The sequence below is a fragment of the Coptis chinensis genome, chromosome 3, assembly GCF_015680905.1.
Source record: "Coptis chinensis isolate HL-2020 chromosome 3, ASM1568090v1, whole genome shotgun sequence".
NCBI classification, from domain to species: domain Eukaryota; kingdom Viridiplantae; phylum Streptophyta; class Magnoliopsida; order Ranunculales; family Ranunculaceae; genus Coptis; species Coptis chinensis.
Genome location: NC_141458.1, coordinates 40,436,080 through 40,448,442, shown reverse-complemented (window position 1 = coordinate 40,448,442; position 12,363 = coordinate 40,436,080). Strand labels below are relative to the sequence as shown.

Genomic DNA, 12,363 nt, shown 5'->3' with positions numbered 1-12,363 from the left:
CATAGCTATTTTGGGTAAAATCCTACACTGAACAACAGTGTTAGTTCGAGAAAATTCTTCTCTCCTTGCCTTTTGGGTCAAATCCTTCACTGCTTACAGTGAAAGTTCTAAAAAGGCTAGTTTCTATTCTCTCTATGGTCGGTTTCTTCTAGGGTAAAATCCTCTACTGTGAACAGTACCGAGTTCCGAAAAGAAACAAGACAAACATGGATATATATGAGTTCGAAAGCTCCTTTAATGAGAAAAGAAGCATACAAAAGGAGATGAGAAACACTCAGGGCATCGACATTGGTAAGGAACCAAATCAGCAAAGTCAGAATATGGTACAGGAAACAGCGCCAAAAATCTCTTATGCTGAGGCAGCAAAGAAAGCCACACAACAACAAGCAGAACTTCAAGAGCTTCCAAACCCTGAGAAGATGGGGGACTACCCAGCCATCACCATTCCAGAAAAGGCGTATGAAAAGGGGTTGCTCTATTGTAAGTTTTGTTTAGTGGGTAGAATTGATTTACAGAAAGTACCAATCGAAAAAGTGTGTGAAATAGTAAGGAAAATCTGGCAGCCCTCAGGTGAGTGGATTATTACTCCCATTGGTAAAGGATATCTATTTCTGAGATTTTCCAATGTTGAGGATCTAAATAGGGTGTGGGCGAAAGGAGTCTGGGACTTTGATAAAAGTCCAATGAGAATAAGTCAGTGGACACCGAACTTTTGTCCGGATAGTCAGAGGCAGTCCCACGCTTTAGTATGGTTTTGGTTTCCAGGACTTGGTCAAGAATTCTGGGAACCAGAAATCCTTATGTCCATTGCAAGAGGGGTGGGTTATCCGATGCAGATTGATGAGAAGACGGCGAGCCGAAATACGGATATTATCACGAAAATTCTGGTAGATGTGGACCTTCGGAACCCATACGACCCGGTTTATGTGCAAACAGATTCGGTGAAGTTTTGGCAGACAGTGGAGATAAGGAAGTTACCAAAGATGTGTACCCACTGCAAAATTGTCGGGCATCTGGTTACTGAATGTAGGAAACTAAAAAGTGATATGCAAACTTCTTGAGGGAAAGAAAATAAAGGCAAAGATGTTGTGATTGACCTTACCCCTGATGCCAATTTTCGAGGAGGGAAGACGAGAAGGAAACGAAGTCGAAAACAGACGCAAGCTGAACCTAGTAAACAAGGAGAGACAATTTGGAGACCAAAATCTAATGAGCAACCGGTGGAAACACAGACTCAGAATAGGTTTGAAAATCTTGAGATTGAGGAAATACAAACCATAGAGGTGCAAGAGATAGCTGTCGAACAAGGACAATAAGTAAATGAGGGGACATGCAAAGATAGAGAATCATTTCAGGAAGCAGACCAAGAGCAGAGTACACATACTCCGCAACAAAAAAAAAATGCAGAGTCAGTCAGGGAGGAGGAAGTAATTTCTTTGGAGAGAAACAAGGAGACTGACAGTGCTGGAAATGAGGGAACTGAGCATGAGCATAATCCCAACTCAGCAGGCAGCAGTGACGCATCACTGTCTCGAATCCATGAAGTTTACACTGAAAAAACTTTGGTCGAGACTGAAGCGGAGAAAGTTCTTCAAATGATGGTACGCAAACAACATTCTGGAGTGGATGATAAAGAACCTCCTGACCTAGAAACCCCTACTTCCAGATGGGGAGACATGGCGGAGGATGATGAACAAGAGGAACAAGATCCTACTGTGGGCTTGATGGGCTTGATGGTGAATGACACTCAAGAATCCAATATAATCTTCAGGAGTCGAAACAGACCTCAGTGGCAGATGCAACAAACATATCCCCGGTTACGAGTCCGGATCACGATCTCGGATCAAGCAAAAGGGATAATTAAAGGTGGTTTACACCTTCACTCACAATAAAAAAACCTCAATCTCAATGAGGTGCATATTTTGGAACATCAGAGGAATTGCGAACGACAAGTCGCAAAATAGGCTTTTGAAACTCATCAATAAATGGGATCCTGACATAGTAGATATTGCCGAACCTATAATCAGCCCTGATGATTTCTCCAAGTCTTATCTCCAATCACTGGGAATGAGTTCTTGCTTCTTCTACAACACTAGTCCAAAAAGAGTTCCTAACATTTGGCTTTTCTGGAAGACAACAGTTGCTACTCCGAATCTGATACATTGCTCCAATCAACAGTTAACAATGGAGATAGATGGAGTGCTTTTGTCTATTATTCATGCTCATTGCATCTATATGAATCGGAGGCAACTATGGATGGATCTTCATCAGCTAAGCCTCATGAACCTTCCATGGTTAATTCTTGGTGATTTTAATGCTTATCTGAGTTACTCAGACAAACAGGGAGGCCATCAACCATCTACAACAGCGATGTCTGATTTCAGAGATTTTGTTGGTTCCAATCACTTGATGGAAGCTCCTTGCAATGGGGTTCACTTCTCTTGGTGGAACAAGCAAGTCGGGCGACTTAAAATTCTGGGTAAACTGGACAGGATGTTCTTCAATATTCTATGGAACTCCAAATACCCGGGATGGAACTATAAGGTATGCAACAGGCTATGCTCGGATCACTCTCCTATAGTGGGTCGAAGCGTAGATATTCCTCGACCAAAAAATATTCCCTTCAAAATTTTCAACATGTGGTGTTCACACTCAACTTTCAGAGATACGGTTCAAGCAAATTGGGATGTTCCTGTGTCAGGACATTCAATCTATATTCTGACACAAAAACTTAAGCGACTGAAAAGTGCTTTGAAAGTTTGGAACAGGGAGATATTTGGTAACATCAAATTTCAAGTTGAAGAAGAATCCAAGAGTCTAGAGCAGATGCAAAAACATTTTGAACAAGGGAACATGTATGAGGAGTTCACTATGTAAATGGTGAATCAAGAGAACAAGGTTGAGCAATTGCTAGAACAAGAATAGATGTTCTGGAGGCAGAAAGCAGGAGCCAGCTGGGATAATGATAATGATCGAAGCACCAAGTTCTTTCACGCAATGGCGAATAGCAATAGAAGCAAATCTATGATATTGGAACTGAAAAACAATGAGGGGAACACACTCAGCACTCAGGAGGATATTGGAGAGTTCTTGGTCAAGCACTATGAGGATAAATTCAAAAAATTGGAGCATGAGATTGATTGGAGTCTAATTCAAAATATGCCTCAGGCAATTTTAGATGAAGACAATGAAAAGATATCTTCCATCCCATCAAAGACAAGAAGTGAGGGCAATGTTTTCACCTTAAAGTGGACTGACTCCCGGACCACGATGGTTTTACGGGGGCTTTTTCTTTCAACAATGCCTGGGACATTGTGGAATATGATTTAATCGAGCTATAAGATATTTCTTCATCAAATCTCGGCTGCCTATGGGAGTTAACTCCGAACTTCATTGTGTTAATCCCTAAAGAAAAGAATGCCAACCAGGTTAACAAATTCAGGCCTATTTGTCTTTCTAATTTTGTGTTCAAGATCATCACCAAGATTCTCGCCATAAGATTGAGCCCAATTGCAGAAATGATCATTAGCAAGGAGCAATATGGTTTCATCCCAAATAGAAACTCTCAGCAAGCCATTAGGTTAGCCTCCGAGTTAATCAATGAGCTGCAAACACCTTGGCATGGGGGAAGTTTAGCAATCAAGATCGACATTTCTCAAGCTTTTGATACAATGGATTGGGAATTTCTATGGGCAATCCTACGGCATGTGGGATTCTGTGATATATGGATTCAATGGCTACAAGGAGCTTTCTCTAGCAACTCAATGTCTATAATGCTCAATGGTGGACCGAAAGGTCATTTTTCTGCTGAGAGAGGGCTGAAACAGGGTGATCCACTATCTCCAATGCTTTTTGCGATAGCAGAGGATTGTTTAAGTAGAAACATCAGCAAGCTTGTCCACGAGAAGAAGATTCGGCATATGGTGGTTAATGGTAAATACTGCAGTCCATCACACCTAATGTTTGCCGATGATATTTTCTTGTTTAGTAATGCTAACATGAGATGCACCAGACAAATTGTCAAGATTCTTAATAGATATCAAGACTCGTCTGGACAAATCATTAAGAAGGACAAATGCAAGATTTTTCTCAGCCCAATGACAAACAGACGGAAACAGCTAATACAGGAGACTTTGAATATCAAGGAAGGAAAACTGCTTGAAAAGTACCTAGGGGTACCTCTAGTCATGGGGAGAGTAACGAAAGTAGCACTTGCTCCTTTGGTGGATAAGATCAGAAGAAAAGCTTCGGGATGGGCCGGCAAATTACTATCTTTCCAAGGAAGGGTAGTCCTTGTACGACATGTTCTAAACAGCATCCCAGTGCATAATATGGCTATATACAAGTGGCCGAAATCAGTGATAAAGGAATGTGAAGCTATTATCAGAAATTTCATTTGGAGCGGAAACCCGGCAGAACGGAAATCTATCACGGTATCATGGGAGAAAGCATGCAAGCCTACAGAGGAAGGGGGACTGGGGTTAAGGAGACTGCAAGATATAAATCTCTCAATGCTTATGAAACAAGCGTGGAGTTTTCTAACAGAGGATTGTGATTGGGCATCCTTCATGAAAGGTAAATATACCAATCGAACAGGGGGATGGTCAAATTACAAAACCTCCACTGTTTGGAATGGTATCAAATGGGCACTAAGTGAGATGAAACATCTTCATGGATGGACGGTGGGCAATGGCACCTCTATCAATCTCTGAGAGAGAACTGATGTTGAATAAACCGCTATCACGACTTCTTTCGGGAAGAAGCGAAAAAAGATTGTCAAGTTTCAGTCAAAGCTCAGTGAGTGTATTCAGGGAGATAACTGGAACTTTTCGGTAAACATGACTCAACTGTTGCAGCAAATGGGCATAGAACTGGGCACTCTCCCGCAGCCAAATAGTGCAAGAGAGGATACAAGGGTATGGGTAGGTTCTTCTACTGGGAACTTCACAGTTTCGGAAGCTCATGACGCCATCAGAAAGAAATCAGCCAAACCAGCATGGTGTAAATTCATATGGGGCTCAAAAACTCTACCGAAAACACAAGGGATTGCATGGAAGCTGGCACACGGCGCAACCCGAACAGATGATCAACTCCAAAGGCGAAAAATGTAGCTGGCTTTTAGATGTTGCATCTGCCTCAATCAGCAAGAAACTCTGGAGCATATTCTCTTTCAATGTACTCTGGCCAAAACAGTATGGAACTATGCTCGAGACATTTTCAGCACTTGCAAGAACCCAGAATCATTTCAGGATGTCCAGCAGCAAGGTAAACACTACAGCTCCCTCATACTTGATATGTGGAAAGCTTGTTCTATTACTATGATGGTGAGTCTTTGGAAGAACCGAAACAGAGTGCTTTACGACAATAAAGCCTCAAGCTTATCGCACATTTGCTTTTTAGCAAGACGAGCAATCATTCGAGCTCACCACAGATTTACAGGGCATATGGAGAACTCGGTTCATGATTTAAAGATTCTTAGAGTCTTCAACCTTCAACACAAGCTGAGAAGAGCACCGAAAATCATTGAATGTTTACGGACTCTTCCTCCACCGGAATATTAAAGGTAAATCTTGATGGGTGCTCGAGGGGAATCGGGGGAGATCAGGTTGGGGAATGGTTATCTTGAAACTATAAGGGTAAATTCTTAGGTGCAGCGGTAGGAGGTCCGGGGTCAATACTAACTACATGGTTGAAACGATTAAGCTATTGTGGAAGCCGCACACACAAAGCTTTGGACACAGGATGGAAATATATATGGGTGGAAAGTGACTCGAAATCTGTAGTCCAAGCTTTTCAGGAGAATAAAATACATTGGAGAGTCCGAGAAAGGTGGCAAACTATGATGGAGCAGGCAACATGGATCAATGTCACAGCCACTTGGAGAGAGACTAACCTTGGAGCCGATAGCTGCTCTAAACATGGGGCTAACTTGGCTCAAGGTGAAAGAAAATGGTGGGATAGTAGACCACTCTTCATGAAGAATCTAGAGAATCACTACACCACTTATTTTCATTTTGTCCACTAGATCATTGATGTTTTAGGAAAGGTACACATATGATGTAACCTTCATTAAGTAGTTCTTAATATGTAACTTCCACTTTTGTAACCCTTATTCTTTATTAATCAATTACCTTTAGCAAAAAAAAAAAAAAAATGTCAGTATTACTAAAATGATGAAAAAAAAAAAAAAACAACATGTTCGGACTTTACCTATGAGTTGAATGTGGGAAATAAGTAGCTACAACACTTAGAATCCCCTTTTGTCTGTCACTATTGAAAGTAATCTTGTCTTTATGCAAGTCAAGATAAGGCTTCAACTCACATAACAATTGGCTCCATGTATCCTTGTTCTCCTATTTGCATACATAAAAACCAAGTGGGAATATTCCATTCATGGAATCCAATCCAATAGCTATTAGACAACACCCACCATACTTGCCTTTCATAAAACAACCATCCAGACCAACTACTGGCCAACACCCATTCTTCCACCCATCAAGTGATGACTTAAATGTAACCATAACACCAATGAAAGACTGATTCTTATCATGCACAAAATATTTAGCAAGGTTACCTGGGTTAGCTAGCTTTGTCAATCTGCCTACACATTTCTGGGACAAGTCTATAACTAACCCTCCTCATAATTGCCATTGATTACTTCAAGCATTCTTCCTCTAGAACTCCAAGCAGTCTAGTAAGAAACTGCAACTCCAAACTCATAAAACATCTCCTTTTGTATATCCTTTGGTTTGTAATCTGGATGACCCCTCATTTTATCTTCAAGTTCTTTAGCAACCCATGGTGCTCTAGCCGGTGTATACGTATTTTTCTCATCAACTTCACATGTATGTTCATCATGATATTTTCTAATAATAAAAGTGTGCTTGTCTTTTTTGGTCACTGTAGCAGTTATAGTCCACTCACATAGAGGATCTTTGCATTCTAAAATGTATCTCTCCCTGTCATTTATGACTTGTTGTGTACTAAACTTATTTTTCATTGCCATTGTGTGGAAGAACTCTCTGCAATTCTCAATAGTAGACCATGTCATTTGAGGCTTCAAGTCACATAACCCAAACTTTTTAGTTCTTGAAATTGGGTCCACAACCTTAGCAATCTCCTTAGCCTCAAATACATTTGTCATCCCCTTCACAATATTTCCCAACACAGTGCCTTGTAATTCATCCTCCAAATTATTTAGCTCTTCATCAACTAACATTGCATCTTCATCCCACTCATTCTCTGAATAATCAGTATCAGTAGGAATGTACTCTTCATCAGCATCTTGATCACTACTATTATATCCTGCATCTATCCAATTGCCAAACACTGATCCAAAAGATGGCCCATACTCATACCTGAAATCATCAGCTGCACTCCCATTCCCATTCAAATCTTCTTCAATATCATTTATTACAGCATCAACACCATCATTCCCATTCAAGTCTTGTTGAATATCATGTCCTTCAGTAATAACTTGTTCATTCAATTCATCCAAATATTCATGTAAATTTTGAGTACATAATTCATTATCTACATGATCTAATTGAGACAGGTGCACCACATTCTCAATCACATTCTTAGATAACTATTCCCTTATATATGGAGCACTAGCTTCTTCATCATCAGAAATTTCTAGGACCAATGGCTCTCCATTAGGACCTACAAGTGGTTTAGTCTTCAGTATGTTAAGCCTTCCTGACTTTCTAATATGTGTCATTGCTTTAGGTTTAGGATTTCGAACTGGTTTAGCTTTGTGAGTGTGAATTGGTTTAAAGGTTTCAGTTGGATCTGTACTAGGGCTTCAGTTAGAATAATAGAAGGGATGTGTATAATTATTGAATCTTGGTGATTTTCTAATAGTTTCAGTGTCATTTATAAGTTTATTGGGTGTTGTGGGTACAGAAGTTAGGGACTTAAGTGGTGGGGGGTAGTGTTAGTATTGACTTAACATGAGAGGAAGTGGTGGATTTTGCACTTGGTGGAGATGGCCAAACAAAAGGTGGTATTTTTTGTCTTTTTTTAGGTTTAATAACACCCCACATATGCATAAGATGTTGGTCTTATGTTATATGACATATCACCCCATCAATTAGACTTGCAATCTCAAAGTTAACTCCTTCACCAACCAATTTTTGCACATCTTTTATCAAATCCAACATAAATAGCTCATTTTCATCTAATCAGTCCCCAAATGTACATTTTATTACCTTTACAATATTTTCATTATGCCCTTCTTATGCTTAATGAACATACAACTTATAGCTTTTGCTACTATTTGTAGGATACATGCCATTTAGGACACATATTCCTAATACGTGCATTTTAGCACAAAAAGGATTGCTATTTACACTGCTTGGGAAGATTCCAGCTTAGGAGCAAAAGTGACGGAAAGTCAAAGTCAATTGTCAAAGTCAAAGACTCAATTAAGGACTCAAAGCTGAAAGCTATGGACTCAAGGACTTAAAGCCAAAATCAAGAATTCAATTGTATAGGCTTATGTCAAAAGCCCACAAGGTTGTTTCTAGAATGAAGGGTAAAGATATAATTGGTGTCCTATATAAACCAAAGTTGTAGAGAAAGAACATTACCCTAGAGCTAATATTTGGTCATTAGGAGTAGATTAAATGTTTTAATTTAATAGTGTAATTTGTTATTTCATTGTTTTCCATTTTTATGTTCTTCAAGCTTTAGTGTTAAACCAAACTCTTAATATTTTCAATACAATTTTTCATACATCTTTTCAATACAAGTTCATTACATCTTTTTAATACAAGTTTTCATTACTTATCTCTAAGTTGATTCAATCCCACAAACACAAGTCATACTCATTTGACAAGTTCAAATGAGTATACCTTTGTGAGCAAGATAATTATCCAATCCATTTTCATAAATGTTTTTTCTATTAAATCCACAAGTGTGTTTATGATTTCAACAAGTCTAGATAATGAACTAGTGTTTCCATCATTAAAACTTAAGAACAAGAGTAAGAGAGATTAGAAAATAGTAGAGAGAGATTTTTCCAACCATCCAACCATTCCTCCAACCTAAGAATTTAAGATGAACAACAACAAAACCCACACCAGTATATTCTAAATTCTTCAAATGGAGCCACCGTCATTGATTCAAATAGGAAGAGGAAGATGGAGAAAAAAATCACTCATTGAACCCTTCTTCTCAATCTTAATTTTAAATTTTTTTAGTTTTTTTTTTCTTGATTTCATTACTGATGTTTCGTTTTCGTATATTTCCAGCACACTTCTATGCAAACGGATCCCGAGAATAGCATGAGACGAATCACTGGAACTTGCTGTAGAAAAACAAGCGCAAACGGAGCAAAAGAACCCGTGCCGCGCCTATTACACGCGTGCGATACGCGCCAGCACATGTTAGACACACACCCGTGTGAGACATGCGCTCGCAAACCGTTCACCCGCATCCGCACATGACACGCGTCCATGCCTCATTCACCCTCGCCGCACCTCGATTTTCTCCGGAATCTTCGTGTGTAAGTCTACTGTAATACCCCTAGTCTTTTTAATTTAACTGTTAGTAGATAAAAAGTAGATAGATTTGCAAAGTTTTGAGTTTTCAAAACCAAAAATTCAATTAAAAAGCATTTTTAAAATTAAAAGTTTTTATTAATTAAAATGAATTTGTAATCCATCAGCAAGGTTAAATATTAAAATTAGTTTAGTAGCATGTTTAGGTCTAATTTTCTATTAGGTGTTGTTATGCATGATTAGATTAAGATAATATTATATAGTTAAATCAAAATACAAAAAAAATAATTAATTAGGATAACTCCAAAATAGTTTAAGTTTTGGAAGTCTAGTCTTTTGGTTTAAGTTTATTTACAAAGAGTTGGGGATTCAGCCAACTTGGACCGGTTGGATGTGCGAGGCGAATAGTATAACATCACGCTCGCGCATCTCAACCCAACTTGGGGGTTGAAGTTTCAATCTTTGACGAACACTTTCCAAACTTTTACGTATTTTATTTAATTAATCATTAGTGAATAGTTAATTAGCTAAACATAGTTAAATTTTCGTGTTTATCGCGTTCATAGTCTTAAGCTCATGAAGACAAATTTGTTTTAGGCCCACGAAGGCAACCAATTGTATCTTATTGGCTTTGCCACAATTAGCCGATCGTTCCATTAAATACCCAAAAGGCATAGTTGAAATTTTTTTAGTCAAAGTAAAAGATTTTTACTACCCTGTAGATTTCATCATCCTTGACACCAAAGTAGTTCATGATTCCATACCTATCATTCTAGGGCATGACTTTTTGGCAACAACCAATGCCCTTATCAATTGCCACAATGGATCTATGGTCATGTCTTTCAGTGGAAGTGAATGTTTTTAAGATGATGAAGCAGCATATGGAAGAGGAATTAGAAGGCGAAGTGAGTATGATAGAGAATGTCGTCTAAGAATATTGCAACAAGACCTTCCCAGAAAATGATGTGCATCAATTTTTATCATTTGGAGAATTTGATTTCGACACAGATCATTATATGGAAGAGACCAGTAACAGCTTGGCGTCCGTTCCCTTGTACAATTCGGATGATGATCTACCCAAACATAAAGAGAACCCACCAGCCTAAGTGTTCACTGTGGAAGAACAAAACCCTGTGGAAACCCTGTTACCCAAATCACCCACATCTAACCTAAAAACTCTCCCTCCTGACTTAAAATACATTTATCTTGATTCTAATGGCACCCATCCCATCATCATCTCATCCTAGTTAAAAAAAAAAAGAAAAACGTTTGATTAGGGTAATTCAAAAACATCGTTCTGTAATTGGTTGGTCTTTTGATGATATAAAAGGAATTAATCCAAAGATTTGCACTCACATAATTCATCTAGAAGAGAATTCTAAGACTTCTAGAGAACCATAGAGTCGTTTAAATCCAGCTATGAAAGAAGTAGTGCGGGAAGAGATCTTACGATTACTGGATGCCGGAATCATTTATCCTATATCTGACAGCGAATGGGTTAGTCCTATCCATGTAGTACCAAAGAAATCTGGGATTACAATGGTCCGTAATGTAGATGGAGAGTTAATTCCAGAATGAATTCCTATCATGTGGAGGATTTGTATTGATTACAGGAAGCTAAATGTTGTCACAAGGAAATATCATTTTCCCCTGCCGTTTATTGATCAGATGCTTGAACGCCTAGCAGGACATGCTTATTACTGTTTCTTGGATGGGTACTCAGGATATTTTTAGATTTTAATTGATGAAACCGATCAAGAAAATACCACCTTCACTTGCCCTTTTGGAACCTATGCTTATGCACGTATGCCCTTCGGTCTCTGCAATGCACCTGCCACATTTTAACGTTGCATGTTACACTTTTCAGTGATATGGTGGAGTGATTCATGGAAGTTTTTATGAATGATTTTTCTCTCTATGGGGATTCCTTCGACGATTGTCTATCCAACCTTTCTAAAGTATTGGCGCGTTGTCAGGAAAAGAATCTAGTTCTCAATTAGGAGAAGTGTCACTTCATGATAAAAAAAAAGGGAATAGTATTAGGTCACATTGTGTCCAAAAATGGTATAGAGGTCGATAAAGCTAAAATAGATAAGATTTCTACTCTACCTAATCCACAGACCATCCGTGATATACGAGCCTTTTTAGGCCACGCTGGTTTTTATAGAAGATTTATTCAAAATTTCTTAAAAACTGCTAAACCTTTAACCAATCTTCTTATAAAAGATACACCATTTGAGTTTAATTCAGATTGCATACAAGCTTTTGAAACTTTAAAAGCCGCCTTAATAATTGCTCCTATAATTCAACTTCCTAATTGGTCGAAACCATTTGAGCTCATGTGTGACGCTAGTGACTATGCTGTTGGCGTCGTACTGGGTCAAGAACATGATAATGCACAGCATATTTAATATGCAAGTAAAATGTTAAATGAAACTCAATGGAATTATACAACCACTGAAAAAAAATTAGCCATTGTCTATGCTTTAGACAAGTTTCGTCCTTATTTGGTAGGTTCAAACACCATAATTTACACCGATCATGCTGCACTTAGGTACCTTCTCTTGAAGAAGGATGCTAAGCAGAGATTAATCCAATGGATCCTTCTCTTGCACGAGTTCACATTAGAGATTAAAGATAAAAAAAAAGTTAAAAACGTGGTGGTTGACCACCTCTCTAGATTAACCAATGATAGCGACAGTGATTCCGAGTCCATTTCAGATTCTTTTCCTGATGAGCACCTTTATGCTATCCTATCCGCACCTTGGTATGCTGATATTGTTAACTATCTGGTGACTGAAGACACTCCACCCTGGTGGAATAGAAATCAACGGAAGAAGTTTTTAGCACAAGTAAAGTA

General features: G+C 38.6%; 1 protein-coding gene across 1 annotated transcript; it reads left to right on the top strand.

The window, feature by feature from the left end:
* The first annotated feature begins 206 nt into the window (after nt 1-206).
* On the top strand, nt 207-2,877 carry LOC147509607 (uncharacterized). The gene is made up of 3 exons (XM_086597862.1): nt 207-1,016; nt 1,356-1,816; nt 1,935-2,877. The coding sequence occupies exons 1-3, from the start codon at nt 207-209 to the stop codon at nt 2,875-2,877; spliced, it is 2,214 nt and encodes a 737-aa protein (XP_086453988.1).
* Nucleotides 2,878-12,363: the final 9,486 nt, after the last annotated feature.